The 19651-nt window shown below is 39.5% G+C and overlaps 1 protein-coding gene across 7 annotated transcripts in view; it reads right to left on the bottom strand.

The window, feature by feature from the left end:
• Nucleotides 1-19651, bottom strand: part of OXR1 (oxidation resistance 1) — a 290279-nt gene that overhangs the window by 125572 nt on the left and 145056 nt on the right. For 6 of the 7 annotated variants that reach the window (XM_037379603.1, XM_037379602.1, XM_037379598.1 and 3 more), the window contains one exon: nucleotides 11238-11434. In XM_037379603.1, the coding sequence (XP_037235500.1) occupies nucleotides 11238-11434 (197 nt within the window). Of the gene's footprint in view, nucleotides 1-11237; nucleotides 11435-18811; nucleotides 18978-19651 lie in introns of all 7 variants that reach the window. The other variant, XM_037379595.1, reaches the window with a different exon arrangement.

A 19651-nucleotide genomic window follows, 5' to 3' on the forward strand; every position in this document is an offset into this window, starting at 1 on the left:
GATCTTACTGGAAAAAAAGTGTTTCTGGCAGGCTAGTTACCATCAAGTGTAACAAGGACATGCTATTCCTAAGAATATGCCATTTCAATGGATGTATTATTTAAAAAAACAATCCTTCAGAACAACCTTGTCATAGCAAAACACATGCTTCCTATCTTGCAAGAGACTGCTATAGGGTTTGAGGTGAGCCCTTCTCAAATTCTCTGTCTTAACTCTCATATGTTTTACTTGTGATGAGTTATAAACCTGCCCATAACCCTTAAAGAAAAATGCAGTATGTGAACAGGCCAAACTATTTGGTTTGGTTTGTCTTCCAGCAAACAACGAAATCCTTGCTAATAAGAAATAAGGTTTTTCTTTTATAACTGTTATATTATCCTCTTCTGTCTGACAGGTTTGGAATGCATGTATTTAATATTGATGAAAAAACCCCACAGGTTTAGATCAGTGTCAGGTAACACAGGCAAGTTGTTCTATCTTAACTAAAAGCTGTCAAATCCGACTCAGCTGTGGTTTACAGTCCCACAGGCAGTCATGTTTCCCACTGGAGCTGAGTCTGGGCCACCCCACTGGACGACTTTTTGTTAGCTCAGAGTCAGCGCTGGTGTCATTTAGTATTTTCTCAGGATTCACACTGGCAACGATTTCTCTCCAATCCCAGCAGTCTTCAATACTCAGCTGACGTTAATGTTAGCAGCTATGCGGGGAAGTCTTGACTTGTGAACAATCGGCATCTGATGATCTATTAAAATGAGAGTTTCTTGTTCTTCGATAGAATATTTGCCATTTCATTTGCAGAATGAATTTAAGCAAATTTCTCAAAACAGCATTTAATTTTCATAGTACATTTTAAGCTGCAGGTTTTCAAAAATGACTCTATGGCAGACCTATTTTCTCTCACTTATTCAGAGCAAGAACATCAGAAACTTGGCAAACCATGGAACAACTAATCTCAACACTGTTTTACAAACAAATGAAAAGGGAAAGACATAATTACACTGTAGGTAGATCACAAAAGCACCTAATTACATACTCAAGTGGTCACACATGTTCTTAAACAAATGTATGGCTAAGATGCCTGAGAAACTGCTAGTCAACAGCTCTTACAACAAATCATGCTTGCCACATTTCCTCTGGCAGAGGAAAGAGACTGTCACTATCTTCTGCAAATTAAAAGAATAAAAGAATCTCTCCAGCATATTAATTAATGAGATTCATTGGAAACATAGTGGGCTGCTGCCACTATTTAGTTTTCATGAACGTATCTGGCCAATTAGTATCTAGATTTATAAAGAGGCTTCTTTCATAAATGTTAAATATTTTATGCTTGTAAAGTCTTAGCATACTCCTATGTGCATACTAATACTCTGTAATTGTGGAATGCTCAACAGTACAATAATTCCATGATAAAATCCAACTGTTCATCCTGTCCCAAGACAAAAAATCAGGGTTTAGCAATAACACTCAGATCCCATAGGTTTTTTTGGGGAAGAGCATAACAACAAGCCAGTTCATTAAGATCCAAAAGGAACTTCATAGCAAACTGTCCTGGAGATTAATCCAGCAGCTCTGTTTCGTGAAAATCATATCTCATTCTTAGTTATGTATCAATATAAAGAGAAAGCTTGAATGCAGGGAAGGGTACAAAATAGTTGAAAAAAAGAAAGAAAAAGGAAAAAATGGCAGCAGAAGAGGAATCTGTTCAAACAGCTCGTTTGGAGCCCAGTATGTGCTGCAAGATATTTGGTGGTCCCTCATGTTCAGGACCCAGACATGCCAAACGGTGGGTGGGTGCTGTCCCAGTGCGGTGAGAATGGCTTGAATTAGATCGTTGCCAGACTCACAGGAAAGCAATCTGCTCACAGGGGAGGGGGACAGTCCCACCCCATCAGCGCAGGCCACCCTGCCTCAGCACAACCACAGCATCGGAAACACGTCATGGCAACAGACTGGTTGTGCCTCTTGCACCAAGGATCAGGTAGGGTTGGAGGTTGTCCGGTCCTATCCATGCACAGCATCAACCGGATTTGGCCACTCCGCCACTGTATTACAAACCAACTTCTGCTTTAGTGTAGCTACCCCAGAATAAGTAACATTAGACTTTGATCTTAGATTTCGTGCTCACATATACGTGGTATGGAAGGAAACTTAACTGGCTTCACCACCTCAACGTGGTGGGAGCTGCAGAGGGAAGGGAAGTCACTTTCCAAACTCAGATTGCCTTCAGCATTTGTGCTCTGGTCCCTTCCAAATGCCCTTTTTCTACCTCCGCCCCCCATCTCTGCAGGCTTTTTTATGGATTTAAAGAAAACTTATGGGAACAAATAAAATCTATATATCATTTGACACTTTCAATGAACTTAGGTCTCTGATTAACACCCAAAAATCATAGCTTCCATAATACTTACACAGATAACAGAAAGGATCCCTAAAACAGAAATATCAGAGTCCCCTTGCACTAACAGGTCTTCTGTGATATTTTACGTGTTTTTGTTTTTTATTTTTTGTTGGTTTTTTTGGTTTTTTAAGAGTGGGGAATCAGATTAAAAGGTTATGAATTCAGCTATGTTAAACATTTTCTTTTTAATTTTAAAAAATCACAAATTTTATAAACAGTTTTAGTGCAGGTTTTTTTAGCCATATAGAATTATCAAGCTGTCTGGTAAACTCACATTTAATTTCAGAATGATTAAAATAGGAATAATCACAATAGGTGCTTTGGTGTGACAATATTCCCTCTTCCAACTGAGAAATTTACCAGATAAAATAACTGGAAATCAACGTAGTCTAGCAGTCCGTGATGAAGACTGCAAATTTTGGGCTCTTAGTAGTGGCCGAGGTGGGTGTTCTCCACTGATGATAGCGGTAAGCTAGAAACAGCCCCCTGCTTGTGTAGGAAAACTCACTCCCTCCAATTTCAAGCCTGAATCAGGCTTGGACAGACCTCAGGAGGTCTGAAGTCTGATCACCTGCTCAAAGCAGGGTCACCTATGAGATCAGACTAGGTTGTTCAGGGCTTTACCCTGTTGGGTCTTAAAAAAACCTCTAGACACCTGGCAACCTCTCTGTGCATCCTGATGCACTGCTTGACTCTCCCCACGGGGGAAAATAATAATAAATAAATCCTTATATCAGGTCTAAACCTCTTAGATTCCAATTTAGGCTAACTATCTCCCACTGTGTCCCAAGAACTTCTACGGATCGAGATTTTTCTCAAGAGATCCCTGACTTAGCCCACTCCCAATACCAGTAATTATTGTTCTCCAGCAGCCTGTCCCCTGGCTCAAAAGCCTCAGCCTTATTGCATCTGCTATCCCTAAATCACTCAGCTACTTCAGCAGTGAATCCACATTTTCCTTGTTTGCGTTTTGCTGTTAGAAGGAAGAATCTACTATTTGTGCAGTACTCAAAAGGCTGGTGCTTAAACTACATTTGAGGTGTTAGAAATCATGCCCCTTTTTCTGTCATTTTTCCCTTACATAGAAGGTCTCCAAGAAGAGAGAGGCTGAAGGTGGTGCACCCTCTGTCAGTCTAGAGCTTACAAGTCAAATCAATTTCTCTGTTGTTTCTTTTTTCTCTCCCAGAGATTCAACTTCTAGTATCACCAGAGTACATATTATTAGCTGATCTTGCAAGTTGAGTAGCTTGCCTATAGAACTATAAAAGGTTTCAGCTTTGCCCTGATGTAAAGCAAGGAAATTATAAAATCCTGAAACACTTCTTGTCCAAGTTGACTCAGTAGATGATATGATAGCAATCTATAAGAATAAAAACAAAACCAGATGCTAAGGAAAGGGACATGCTGAGATGAAAGGACATTAATGAGCATCACTCTTCTGGTGGATGTTGTCTCTATAGCTCAGAACTCATATATATTCAAAGGATACATAGTATATGTAAAGGACAACAGAAGGATTCAACATTTTAAACTGGCTTTTAACAGCTCAAAGTTCTACATTCTAAAAAAAAAAAAAAAAAAAAAAGACAAAGACAAGAACAAATGGTTGCCTAATGGTTGCCTGCTCATCCAGAGTAGCTATGTGATCAGAATCACTAACAAAAATCCTCAGGCAAGGTGAACGAGTAAGATTTTTGCATAGTTACTGTTGCTATGAAAGCCACTTATTATCCACACATTCCACAAATTATTTCCCTTTCCTTATCACTCTCAAACAGGTAATAATGTGCTAGGGAAATCGAAGCAGTTGGAATGATGTTCCTCAAAAAGCAGTGAGCATTCAACAAGGAAATTGCAAGTGCATTGAATAGGACACAGTCAGACTGCAAATGTGCGCAAACAGCACTTGGGTCCTCCGAGAGCTGGGAGCTTCATCTCCCATCTGTCCTTCCCTAAAAAGGAGAGGACACAGCCCAAATTTACAGCATTTAATGCACCAAACTCCACCACTTATCCAACAGCTTCTAATATACCTACCTATGTAACATGCTTTGCTTGTCTTAGCAATAAGCAAGAGCAAATAGGGGGGAAACTGGATATTTGGGAGCCACTACAGAAAGGAACCACATTAAATTCTGCAGAAGAGTAGAGGCAAATAAACCCAACTGCCAAATGATAAGAAGAACCTTTCAAAGACACCTTTGGAAAGAAAGTGGAGTATTCTTTGCAGGAAAACCTCTCCACAGTAAATACATAAATTATTATCTGATCACGTCCCCTAAAAGGCATAGGATATTTCTAGAGCACTCCAAATAAAATCTGTCTGAGCAGGAAGGGATTTAAGCACTAAAAAAGAAACAGCCACAATGCCACAGTGTGTTCCCTTCAAGTAAGTTCTATGCTTATTTTAGAGGAGAGGGCAAGAGGCAGTCCCTTGACTTTGTTTTTAATCAGTGACCACAACAGCAAATAGTCCCATGAGATAAACCCCATAAGATTCTCAGCTTGATTGTAAATAAGCATATATTTTCAGGTGCAACAATGTTCTCCTTTTCCAGTTTTGAGTCCAACAGCAGATTCACTGTCATGCCTGACCAATGGTCTATGGCTTTTTCACACGAGCTCTCTAAAATGGCTCAGCTGGCCCATAAGTGACAAAGTTCCATCAGGGTAACAGATCTCCGACACATGAAATCACCACTTGAGCTGATGTTAGTCCTGCATAACATATTTGCAGACAGCGTGATACCATATAAGTTTAGTAATAAATGCAGATGAATTAGCACTTAATTAACAAACATGTAGCCCTGATGTATTCCAATGCAAGTAATAATTTTATGGAAGCAGCCTGGAAAGTATGCAAACAGAAATAAAGTATATCTACTGCATGTGTAAACAATATGAATTTATTTATGCTTCCAAGTCATTGTAAAAGTCACAACTTAAATGGACTAACTTGAAAGCATATAGCGTGAGAGTTAGGTACAGTTTTATCCACTGAATAGTAGCTTGGTCAGTTTTCAAGTAGTTCTCCCTTTCATAAACAGGAAGAACTCACTTACTAATCACTTGAAAAAAAGATTTTGTTTTAGATTTCCTGACAAAATCTTCTCTATTATATTCTTTATCGCTCTAAAAACACTCTCTCATACTGTTTTGTGCATTAATAATAACTCTTGTGACCAGTCATTACTTACATTTATATGCCATTGAATTCCCTGGAAGATCCATCTTCTTATAACAGTAATACATTTTGAAGTACTAAATTAGCAGTAATGACTAAACAAACCCCACTAAATTTAAAGTGACTACGCACAGAAATGGCCTCTCTTACAAACAAGATTATGAGTCCACAGGAAAGTCTTTCTTTTCCTTTATCAATTTGGCATTAGGTACTAGGCACTTGTTTTGGAAACTTAGTCAATTAGTATGTATTTGTTCAGAGCTGTTTATCTGAAAAGCTTAATTTCTCTTCCACACTGATTTTATATCAGTTAATTCTACTACTCTGAATAGATAACATGTCAATATTCAAGGAATATACAAATGTAGAGTACTAGTATGGCCAGGTCAAGCTAGTAGAAGACATTTTCTCTGTTAAGGCTTCTACTCATCTCATTTGCACGAGAGATTGGAAAAGAAAAGAGCTTGTTCCTTTTTTTTATTATTATTTTTACAAGTGGAACATGAAATAGTTCCATTAAAAATGAACCACTAAAGGGGAGGGAACTTTGGCAATTAGCATTTCCCAAGCATCCTCATGCTGTATATTATGTATACATATACATAACTTGTGTATGCTATCTAAACTACTGTGTGTGTGTAGCTGTAGCAGCAATACCTTCCACTGATGATAGAGGCTATACTAACAGAAGACGCCTCCTGAGACAGTTGACAGCTGTCTTCTAAACGAAATAAGCTGTGCTAGCAGAAGCCTGTACAGCAACATTTGCATTAAGGCTTTTATTAGAAGGTATAATAAAAATTGCTGTGTTCCTCCTCTCTCCTCCAACACTGTACTTCGAACATTTTCTAGTATTAATTGCTGCCCTGCTTCATGATTTCTTTTGCCCGATTCCTAGAATCAGGAGAATATTTTTATGCAACCATCTTATTTTTCACATAACGTATTTACTCCACACAAGTGCTGCAGTTTCATTTCAATGGCAAACAGAACAAAAGAAGGCCTTTTACATCTACAGAACCGGAGTTACTAGGTAGATAGTCTACTGGGCATATCCTCTTAGAGGCATCTAAGCCCTACAGACCAGGCTTTCATGGCTTTGATGACAACCACAGTATACACTTCAAGTGTATGTCTTTATAGGGTAACAACATTAGCTACTTCAGTCACCTTAATAAATTACTACACGAATCTTCTGAGGCATCATACCAGAGGCATCATACCATGAAGTATGATTCTACAGCCCTTCAGTTGGGTCCTACAAGCAACACAGCTGTGATGCTGCACTTAGGCTCACTGCAAGCCACCTAAGAGGCAGCTGTAGCCTGAACGTGGCATGAAGCTGACACAGCCTTACTGCTTTGAATTCAGGTCACCCATATAATTCTCCATTGTATAATATTCCAGCCCACTTTCTACAGTGCTGAAGACCCAGATACCTTCTTTTTCTCTTTTGAGGGAGCTGCTTGACAATAAGCCCTTCAGAAATAAGTGGCCTGGATTTTTAAGTGCCTGAAGCATCTAAAAAGTCTAATTTTAGGGTTTTATTTTAAGTGTCTTGGACGTTGTTTCTAGAGTTCTCCAAAAAACTTCATCCAACCCACCTTGCAGACTGTTTTTCCTACACTCGCCTTATTAATTTAGGAGCTCCCACTCAATTTCTTCACACCAGTTCAGCACTGGAGGTGCAGCAGCCTTCCTGACTGCTGAGCCTGCCATATGGAAGAGTTATTTCTCCCCCTCACCAACCCTCCATTTTCTGTTTCATTTCATCCAAGCACACAACTTGTTCCCCATCACCTATTCCTCCCAGTTCTCTCTCTTACCTACTTTCGCCCCACTTTGAAGAAGTGGAACTGCACTCATTAAGTTTGGGAAGCATCTGAGATGCAGCCTGTAGGAAAGATGAAATGCAAAATGTGTATCTTGTGGAGAGCTCTCAAAACCAGGGGCAGTGCTGATGAAATTTTAAAGTCTCTTGGAATGACCAGGATATTCCTTCATTGTTACACATTTAACTTTGAAAGGACTGAGGTAAATCTGTGTATGCATAAGGTGACACAGAAAATTGTAAACAATTTCTGATGCTACAAAGTATTTAGGAGCAGTCTGCAGACAATGCCTGTATCTGCTCCCAGTAGCTGCAAGCATACACAAGCTGTGTGCAAGGTAAATGCTCATGTCTTTGGGTCTGCAAAGCAGACTGAGATTTGTGTAAAGATCTCTGAAGTGTTCCCTGCATAGCCAAATAAATAATAATAATAAAACACCCACTTAAATAGTTTTGATTTTACTCCTTCCATGAGTTGATAAAGCTGGTTACACATTTCTTTATACATAATCTTAAGCTGCATGGCTATTCAACAAAATGGGCAGCCATTAACAAACCTGGCTAGGCCTTGAAGTTAAGTTTTAATAGGCAATGTGAAGCTGACATGTACATTTAAAAACATATAAACTGTATATATGTACATGTCTAAATATAGATGTCATACTTTTTACATATCCAGATTTGAACTCAGTTCTCATATCTATAAAGTACTTTGAAGATCACTATGATTAATGAAAACAAGCATTTGTTTGCTCAAGTTCCACTAATCACTACCATAAACGCTGTCATTTGCCAATTTGGTCTAAGGTTAATGTAACAGAATACTAATTTTAAAACAAAAGAAACAAAGCCAGCTGAGAACATTAGTTTTCTAACACATTTTCTTGATCCATTTATCACAGTAATGATTAGTTCATGTTGCTTGATCTTGGACACAGATTGTTTTAGTAGAGAACAACATGCAAACAAGGGCAAAACAAGGTAAAAACCCGTGTAATTGCATTAGGCCAGCAACAGCTCTGATGCGCTTGTTTAAGCTATTTAATAGCCAATTGTACCCAAAACATCATTAGAATCCAATATCTTCCTATTTTAGAGTCCCAGTCCATTGCAAGTGTGTAAGTACATTCATCTGCAAAAAGTAACAAACTATTTGATCAGACTTTGACTATTAGAAATAGTTTTTGGCTCAAGTCATAAAAATGACTTTTAAATCAAGGGGGTGATACAGGTCATGAAGGATGCTGAAGTTGATGGGAGTTCTAAGAAGTTAATTACTCTTTCTCTCAGGTTATCAAAGTCAAAAACTCAGTATCAGAACAACTCGGCCAGTACAGTAAGCACATGCATCTGGTATCAGTACTGTGCTGTCCAAGATTAAACCTCTCATTTTCACAATGTTCAGGAATGTGTGCCATTAAACGTTTGTGAAGGTATTGAGGAACTCTTGTTTCTTCAATTTGCCTGAAAGTGAAATTTAAATATTATGTAGTATGCAGAAATACTGGCTCTAGCTACGTATTCCTTGTGGTCTAGGCAAGTCACATAGACAAGGCTGTATATACAAGGACATAAAACCAGTATCTCTCCCATACTGGGTCAGTCTAGCCAGGCCACCTCGCCCAGCACTCTGTACAATAATAACGAAGATCATACTTGAGGAAAACATGTAAGCTTGGCCAGTTTTTTGTGGTCGGTTTCCTTCATACTTCCCCAGGGTCTACAACCATTTTTCACAAACGTTAGCATCTGTTTACAGGCAAGTTGCCCATGAATGCTGTTGTCTATGGAGACACTGTCCGCGTTCCAGCATGATATCCAGAGAGCCTGTGGAGTATCCACCCCTGGAGATCACCAAGACTCAGCAAGACAAAGCTTTGGCTGTTCTGATCTAGTGTTGGCTGATGTCCCACCTCAAACAGGACATGAAACTATATAACCTTCAGAGGTCTTTTTCCAGTCAACACGTCTGTCAAACCAAGTGCTGCACAATATCCAAACAAAGTAATCAAACATATGAACAACATTCTGTTATTCCAGCATGGAAGTTAGATCCTGAGCCACTAGTGCTCAGGCTTTGTGATCACTAGAAGCACTTCTAGGTTACTAACATTGATGGAGTTCACATTGTAAGGATTCTGTAAAGGTTCCCAAAAGAAAATCCAGATGAGTCAAATTTAACAAGTAGATAAATGCAAACCTGAGTCTGTGCTTCCATGCACAGACTATATTTTGGGTGATCACAGAAAAACATTCAACTAAGGCCAATTTAACAATAATATTTTTTAATCCTGAGTTAGATTAAGAACTTACTTTGATGATGTAGTAGATTTCTACATTCATTATTACCCTTATGCAAAACTCCCCCATTGCATCCCCTGCTTCAGATATGAAGCAATCTTGGCATATTTTTGATATTCCTTTAAGATTATTTGGAGGAAGGAGGAGAGAAAAAGCTATAGAGCAGTATTTCTTACAGAATACTTTTTAAAGTAAAAAGTGCACTGATTTAAGTATGCTTTGTCAGAAAATATGTTCCACACTTAAGTATAAAGGATTTATTTTAGGGTGCTACTCTCACAGGTGGTACAATAGAATCTTCTTTGAACAAGGATTATGGAATTTGAGATTTTGAAAGTAAAATTTTAGACCTATTGTCCAAGATGCTAATGAATCCATCAATGCCTTCACTTTACCTCATTTTTATTTATTTTGGGATTGGCAGCATTAAGTGGGAATTGAAAGTCCTGTGAGTTTTCAGAAACAGCCCAATTTGAATGCAGAGCACCAAAAACTGCAAACACATAATGTGTAGATTACTACTGCAGTTTCCTTCTTTAAAAACAACATAACTTATGATGACAGCAACTTTCAAGGGTTCAGATATAACACAATGAAAGGTATTTAACAAAACACATGTTTTCTTTACCCTTTAGACAAGTTAAAGACACACAAATAGTTACCTTGGAACAGGAGAACTAATCACATTATACTGAAATAATTCAGTGGCACACAAATCCATAATTAAAATACATAATTTCTTTTTCTTAAATCTACTGATGTTTTGACTCTTAAAACCACAGCACTAGCATCCATCCCTCTTGTTTGTACCACTCCCATTAGCCCATCTGTCTCTCATAAGAGCTAATGACCCCAGCACAAACACTGCAAGGCCACTCTCCACTCAGTTTTAATCAGGAGAGAAGCAAAATGTTGCCACAGGAATCATTCAGGCTCAGTCCCGAAAAGATTTATAAGGAAGAAAGTTATGAAGCATCTTCCAGGGTGCCTAAGATGGTTTTATATGAATCATGTAGATGCTGAAATTGCAGAAGAATATTCAGAAAGTAAAAATACTCAGAGAAAGATACCCAGAAAAACCCCTAATTAATCCTTCACCCTCAGCATGCCTCCTCCCTCTCCAAACTGGAAATCCTTTCTAACCAGGTGCTTTCAAACAATCTCTGCCAAAACTTGATGTAATTAATTGTCAAAGACAATTATGTTCTTCCAATATCTTTCCTCCCAAAATCGCTTTAATGCTTTCTTCAATATTTGTGCTTAGGAGAAAAAAAAGCAGAAGAAAATTCTTTTAAATGGTGCACGATAAAGAAAGCAAGTTAATTCTTCAGGGTAGCTTGACATGACCATGAAGATACAACATCTTAATGCTCACTGTGGGCATTTGTAATCTTAGCAGCTAACTGCAATTAAACAAAGGAAAATAAACATGGGGAAAAAAAAAACAAACAAAAAAACCAAACAGGAAGACCTTGTGTTTTTAGTAAGTATATTTGATTTTTTTTCCGTGAAAGGAAACTCACCAATGGTGTAATATCTCTTCAACTCACTCCTCCGTGGATTGTGCCTTTGGGTGTTTGTGGTGTTGTTCTGTTCCTCCTCAGCAGTAGCTGTCTTAGTGGCAAGCAAAGATTTACTGGGCTGAGGTGTCTGAGCTTCAGCTGCCACTGGGTTGCATCCTGGCCCGCTAATATCCACCGACTGGGACTTTTTCTTTAATCTAAAGGCAATTTAAGGCAGTAAGGTATTACTAATCATCGTTTTATACCTAGATTATGTATAGAATAACAGCAATATACTCATTGTACAAAACTTCATGCATGTTGCAGCAGAACAGAGACCAGCAGTGTTAAATTATGCCTTGCATTAACTTCCCCTTTCAGCTCCTGCTCAATCAGTTACAGCACTTCCATCTCCATGGAGCTACAAATGGTAAACTGCCCACAGACCAGACTGCTGAGCTGCTTGAAGGATCAATCCCTAATCCGTTTCAGAGAAGGTGAGCTGCCAACAATTAAGCTAGCATTAAGTTGCTGGCTTAAGTTTCCACAGACGAGGGGAGTACAATGAAATTAAATAATTTGCATTAAGCTGCTGAAAGCCCCAAGAGAAAAGAACTGACTTACGATCATCTGAATTCAGATGTAGCTCTGCAACACCATTTTTCATTCTGCAATAGTTTCAAAGTTTTGTTTCTCACCAAAACTCAAGAATCCCACTAAGCCCAGGTACCATTTTGTGCACTGCCACAGCAGTGGACAGAGGTAAAGAAATTCTCTGTCCTGCCAAAGAAATTAGTGTTATTCAACTCATTACTGGCATCCAGGTAGAGTATGACTTACTAACCACTATCCTCTGAGCCTGACCATCCAACCAGTTTTTTACTTATCTAGTCATCCGCACATCCAGATGTAACATCAGAACTTGGGTACAAGTATACTGTGAGAGACAGTGTCAAAAGCCTTTAATAAAGTCAAGGAAAATGACATTTTTGCTCTCCACTCCTCCTCAAATCTAGTGATTTTACAAGAGTTCTGTGGGAGAGAGACTTAGAAAAACTCTCAAATCCTTCCTCAGAGTGGTGGTGAGTACACTCTCATCACTGAATCAGCATAGTTCTGGCATCTCCTCTATCTTTAGCAACATAAAAAAGAAGTTATTACTCTTCTAGAGTTATTGAATAGAGACAAATGCTCTGTTATGATGCAGTTCACTACAGACACATTGGATTTTGTCAACACTTTTCTTAAATTAAATCTCTACAGATGTATATAGTTGACTACATGACTTGATCCTGGAAATAAAAGAGCTTTGTGGCATTGCAGTGAGATACTGATCTGAGATGAAAGGATCATAATAATTCCGAAATTTTGGAGCAAGTAAAGTAAAATGATAAAGTTCTGTAATATCAAAGGATAATTTTATTAGGGTAGTAATTTAATGCTAAGCAGCCTCCCTCTTAACTCTGTGATTCCTTAGTTTTTCTCCATATATTGGTTGCAATTAAACAGCATGGATTCCTGCATCGAGGATGGAATCTGCTAGTTTAAGAGATTAACTGATTAAATATCATAATAACAATTACTGCTATTAGTAGACCAGAAAATCTTCAGGTTATGATCAAGCTCTGGAAGATACATTAAAGTATCAAAGTGTATGTAGCATGTTATGAATGACACTATGAAGGCAAAATTACTATACTCATATGGGATATTGCTAGTCCAGGGAAAGGACTAGCAGTTAGAAATTAACTTCTCTGGTCCAATAAGGAAGACTGCTTCCCCTACAACCTTTTCCCTAGACAGGCCTAGAGTGTCTTGCATTTCAAGCAACGCTTCTCAGCTCCAGTGCCTCTACACAAACAGTTCAGGATGACAAGGACCTTTATCTCTCCTACATATAAGAAAGGCTATACTGGGTCGAAGCAGATGTTCATCTAGAAAAAGTACAGGCAGGTGCACAGTGCGACCTTCCCCAGGACATCCCTCCAGGCTCCAGCAAACTCTGGTTTACGGCTTTCTTGAGTTAGATCGCTCGCCTTTCTTAGCTCTTGGGGTTAATTTTCCTAGTTTGTCCTTAATTACTCCTGAACTCATATAAACTTCTGATATAGGTGGCATCCTGCCTCGATGGGTTGTGGTTTAACAGTGCACTGTGTTAATTTTAGTGTACAGTAGCCACAGTAGCTTATTTTAGTGACTTGTTGAAGTGTCATTATAGGAAACAATGAACAACTACTACTCCACATATAACAGCTGCTTACATTAGCTCCTGCTGTTCAAAGAGACCTACAGATATGGGAAGAACAACTTGTCACTGTGATAAAACTATCTTTACTTTGAGGATCTTTGTCAGTGGACCTATCTATGGAGTCAGTGGGGACACCAGCCAAAATAGCTTGGGATGAACTAAATGAATACTTCTATAAGCATTGATATATGTAAAAATCAAGTTAAGACTGGGCAGGGCATCCTTGTGTGAGAAGAAAAGAAAGTTCTGGTTTTTGAAATGATGCTTCAGAAACTGAGACCCTGTTTTGAGCAGTTCTAGCTTTAAGCCTACAGCTGGTTAAATGTATTTACCTAAAATGAAGGCTGGAATATTTCACTGACTCATTAACAATGAAATGGTCTTCCATTATGATGTTAAATTCTGCTACATTGTTGAATATGCCATATTTCAGGTGATATAAAAAGTCTCTCTATAATTCCTTACCACAAGAACTCTTGGAAGATTTAAAGGATGACTTCTGGGAAGAAAATCACTAGTTTTCAAGAAGTAATGCTAATATCTCAGACCAAAGCTTCCACTGTGATTACACTGTCTTGCTTCTATGTTGTGCAAAATACTTGTGGGCAAAGAAGCTACAAAGTGTTCAGTACCTCCATAATCTCAAAATAAAATCAAATATAAAATCAAAAAGGCAAATGAGGTCTAAAGATGGGTAAGCGTATACCTGTCCTGCATTAGTCATTTCTGTGCTCTGCCCCAGAGGAAGACAGACAGCAGGTGACTTAAATAAAAATACAAACCGAAAAATAACATTATGATTTATATTCTCAACTACGTTATGAACACATTCTTCACCACCAAGGCTGTGTGAAGGACAGTCCAATTAATAAAGCTGTGAATTGCAGTGTGGAGGTAGATAATAAAATAGCTTGCTGGACTGTGGGGAATACCAGATTGTTGTGAGAAACATACTGTGTCTATTCTTCTAGAATCACATAGGAATAAAGGGATAATACCTATCATCTGAGCAGTAAAAATGACACATGGCCTTTTTCAGGTGACTTATGATTAATAAAAGACTCAGTTGAAATACCTATAGCAAAGGGATGTCCAAAAAGTTATCTACTCTTGCAATCCAAAATAATTTCAATGTAAGACTGCCAGGGTCATAGCTACTGAAGTACTACAATTAAAGAACACAAGCATGACACAAAAGCTAATGCACGTAATATTGTCAAACTGTTCTTGAGAGACCACGGTGACAGTGCTTGTGCTGCCAGGAAAGACAGAAAGACACAAGGTCAGAATGAATCCAGACTCCACAGTAACAGGGTCAGCTGAGTGGGACACCGGTTCAAGTAAGGACACAACTTTATAGGAATGACTCGAGAAAAACATGCAACTTACTCAAATGCATCTTCCTTCAGCCCACCTGACCCGTACATTGATACAATCATGGCTGAAAAATGGTTGAAAAAAACACTGCAGCCTTTGAGCTGCATCTTCACTACACCACCGTGTCTTGCAAAGAAAGCCTGAGTTCTGTGTTTTGAAGCCAAGAGAATGAATTCATTGTAAGCCTGACCCTTCTCCAGCGCCCTGCTTTATTCCTGGCTTCGTGTTGTGTTTGGTTTTGTTTCTTTATATTAAAGCTGCACAGCTGGGCTGAAGCAAGATTTATTCTTTGACAGATAAGAATCTGAATGTGAAATGCTTTGGGATCACATTCCTTGTTCTTGCTTTGTTTCAGGCTGTCTGCTTGTAGAAAAATAAATACAAGATATAAGAAATACCGTGGCAAATCTTTTTTATCTTTTACTCGACGTATTCTGTAGCAGTCTTCAACTAAGTTTTCAACAATGGGCAACACAGGTTTTCAATATTGCCTGGTGTGACCCAAAATGACACTGCTGCAGACAGCTGGCAGAAAGCATGCCAGCAAGGATTTCAAAGTCAGCACTGCACCAGTCGAGCTTGGAAATGCGTACTTGATAGCAAGGAAAAACTCCTAACTTGCCTAAGATCTGAAGTAGAAGGGACCAAAATATCTTTTTCTGCAGCTGTCCTTAACTTATAGGAGTACCAGGGGAGGGAAAACTATGCAACAAAAAAAGGAAAACCTGCTGCCCTTGAGAGGTGTGAAACCCTGAGCTGGTCATTGCTGCTGTCTTCGGGCTACTGGTGGCTTCTGTAAAATAGGGTTGTGCTCTCCCTTGGGAGTCAGAACAGACAGGCACCTTCACAGCAAAAGCGGTAAATTCAGGAGCCAAATGACTATGAAGGGCCACCTGGTGATGTTAATTGAGACAACCCATCCTGGGTGGCAGGTCAAGCAGGGCCAAAGGAGGGGCTGGTTACTCAGCTGCTGCTGACTGGATCTGCAAATGCTGTGTTTGCTTGCAACCTTGGGGTTTAGATAACACACCTATTTGTATAACTCCATTGCACTATTGCTAAAAACCCTTTAAACCCCCATTTGCTCCATTTATATCTTGCTTCTTCCCAGAACCTCTCACCCCATAACTCCAGCTGTCTTAGACCTTCGATGTGGTGACTCCTCAGTGCCTCTAACCCACCGGACAGAGGCACGAAGCCCACATCTGCCTCTCAGCACCCTGCCAGTTACTGATTGCAGAGGATTTGCTCATTTAGCTAATGCAGGAGCAATGTGCATCTCCAAGCTGTGTGATATGATACACCTGTAAGTAGATACACTGACTAGCTATTGAACTTGTACTTTTTTTTCTTTTTTCATCCTCTGCATACAACTGATGTTTTCTACTGCATCTTAGAAACAGCCTAACAGATGGCTCCAGCTTTTACCTCCTCCTGACCACCTGGTGTCCTGCGCTCCCCAGCAGTACCTCCCAGGAATGGGTCACCTTGAACAGACTGGTACCATTTCCCTCAAAAAGAAAATGTGGTTGGGCCAGGTGTTGGGGAACCTACCACCAAGTGCTCTGGGCAGTCCATAGATATGGGAAGTCCTGAAATCCTGGGGCTGTTGAATTCCCTGGAAAGTCTGCTATAGATTTAAAGAGCATTAGGATTTCATCCCTGATATTCACTATCACAAACATATTCCATTCCTAATACCATCCATGCACTTTTCATGTTATAATTGTGAACTGACTTTTTCTAAAACAGCAAGAAAGGAAAAAAAAAAAAAAAAAAAAAAAAGAGGCATTATTCTCTAAACTTATCTTGAAAGCACCTAAAACAATCATGGCTGGCAGTCCAGTCTGAAAGAAAGGGGAAAAAAGGTGTTTAAACCATTTATGGTGGAAACAAACAAGCATACAAAACATCCCAGGGGCTAAGAACCTGTACTATTTGGTCTTTCTGAATTTCTAAGCAAAAATCCCTTACTGCAACAAAGATTTGGAGGAAAGCCTAGCTCATTCTTATCTACTGAATACAAAAAACCTCCTTGCACCACTTGTGACTATCACAGAGATTTTTCTCCACAGTTAACAGGAGAAGCAAAACTACTCATTTGAAGAGTGATGCTTATTCTTCAGGGTTGCATTTAGTATTTTTGAATGCCCAGAAGAGCTGGTTATTAATTTGGTTTCTTTGTAGCAAGAAATGTGGTTTAAACTGATGTTGACAGCCAAGATTTATCTGATTGTGGACAAAAGTAAACTTCTGTTTTCAACACAGCACTGCAAAGGTCTGACAACTTAAACACAGGAGGTGGCCCAACCCCCAGTGTCTGCACAGACTAGCCACAAAACCAGCAACTTTATTCCCCTGTGGACACTGCCCCCGCCAGCCTCCACATAAATCTGCATTTGCTCATGGCCGTCATTTTTTAGCTGCTGTGGTAATCCAGAGGGATCAGGTAAAAGGCTCGGGGTCTGCAGTCAGGCTCCATTTACTGCCTGAGGCTCCTTCTGCACACTTGCAATGGGTGGCAGTGCCATGGAGGGCTGCTGGAAAATCGTTTCTTTAATGCTCTTGAACGCCACCTGCAGCTCTGGCCATCCCCTCCCATAAAGAAGCCAGCAGGACTAGACTGATACAGAGAAAAACCACCTGTGATGACAATGAGTCTGTTGGTTCCTCCTGGGATGAGATAAAACAGGCTGCAGGAAGGAGCCACCGGCTGGGAACCAGCACAGGGACCTCTACAGCCATCAGGCGTGGGAAAGTGGAGCAGCAAATGGGTCTGCGCCGCAGGAGATTGAAAAAGAACCAAACGAAGGCAAGCAGCAAGTTTGAAATAAACACAACAAAGTACTTCTTTGAACAGTATGTAATTGCATGATGGAAATAATTGTGCAGGCTAGGAGTATCGCTAGGTATAAAAAACAGTGACATGAGTCAGGCAGAAAACATCCATTAGCCGCTGTGAAACATGCAGGTACTTCAGCAAGGAAATTCTTTGAGCCAAGGATTGCTGGAAGATGGAAGGGTCTCACAGGGAAAGAGCCACTCAGTGCATGCTCCATCTGCCGTATTATCCCTATGTATCCACTGCTTTTAAGTGCTACACACAACCGAGTACAAGACGCTTGCAGTTCAAATCCCAATTGGTCATTACGAATTGCAGAGGGAAACAAAACCAACTACCACAAAGCACACAGAAAATAGAACACCAATAAAATAAATGTCTGTCAGTAAACAAAGAACAACAATGAAAAAACAACCACAGAAAAGCTCTTCAGACTGTTACTTCACATGTTGATCATGCAGCAGTTTTCTGATAATGCAAACAGCTTACAAGATCATTTGACAGCAAGAAGACAAGAACAAGATGACCTTCACAGGGGTGGCGTTATGAAAGGATTAGGAATGAATTCACACCTACACAGCCCAAAAAGCAATTCAGTGACAGGTATGTATCAGCAATGCAACATTCAGCTCAGCTTCAGGAAATAAAACAGTGCACAACAGCTATGTGCAGAAAAATAGTGGCATTTCAACATCATATTTTGCTCTATAGCTCCAGCATATGTATTTGAGCACGTACAGCAAGCATACAAAACACTCTCTTTCGTTCCTTTACACACTCTACCAAAATTTACCATGCAAGTTTAAAGACACAACAGTTGTTAAATATCAGGGACCAGAAAGCATACCAAAACCACACTCTCTACACTTCCTCGTCATCCTTACGGAAGTGGTCCCAGCACATGCAGGAAAACTGCCACCATCCCTCATTCTCTAAGAAAAAACAATGCCAAAACAAAGTTTCCACCAGGTTTTAGGGGGAAAAGATTAAGAATATCTAAATGATTGAAAAATTGGTTTTGTGATGTGTAGAACAGGCAACCCACATCCTTCTAACAAGATCTAGACAACACTGGTGCCTCGTGTTTCAAGGGCACATCACAGAATAAAGACTTAAATGAACACAAACCTTGTGATTATTCCTGGGAGCATGACAGCACCGCTACAGGTAAACCCTTGGAGGACCATTTACAGAAGACATATAGATAGGTTGCTGCCCGGTTACATCCATGAACTCCAAGCGGGGGAATCCAGAATCCACTTGTGGTTCAAGTGTGACAAGGCATTCTCATTGCCTGGGAAAGAAGCGTTAGTGAGTCCATGGGCAAAGGAGTCAAAGTGCTCTACACACCACAGATGGGACTGGAATGTACATTTGCAGGAGGATGAGGCATCACAGAAGTGGGAAAGTGATGAAGATGATGATGATGGAGAGGATGATGGCAGCAGTCACGCTAAATACATAACGTAACTCAAATAGTCACAGCATATACAAATAATTGGTTTTTTTCCTGCCTGAGCTTTTGTAAGGATTAAGAGCCGAAGATCATATGGCTTCGCCATGGCTGTATAAAATTTTACAGCTGCTTTACATGGTGGGAGTAATATGTTTTGCAACTGGGGGGTGTGTTTTGTCAGGGATGAGAATTTCTTGATAAATTCTTTCAGGATCTTAACAGGGTGGGTTGCAATGCTGTACTATTTGCTGACAGTTATCTTGATTTTGGACTTTTTTAGGAGATGTGTAAAGTAAATTACAATTTTGAATCTTGCTATTTTGTTAATAGCTGCTACACTGTTATTTAAATAACTCCCACTAGTTTCATTTTCTCAAAAGCTCTTCCAGTGCTTTATGCAAATCTACTTTAGTACAATTTGCATGGGTCTTGAAATTTCCAGCTCTGTAATATTCAGCAAAGAAAAATTCTGCATAATGGTTTTAAAGCGACAATCATTTTTATTTAATTCT

Source organism: Falco rusticolus, chromosome 3, assembly GCF_015220075.1.
Source record: "Falco rusticolus isolate bFalRus1 chromosome 3, bFalRus1.pri, whole genome shotgun sequence".
Classification (NCBI taxonomy): Eukaryota; Metazoa; Chordata; class Aves; order Falconiformes; family Falconidae; genus Falco; species Falco rusticolus.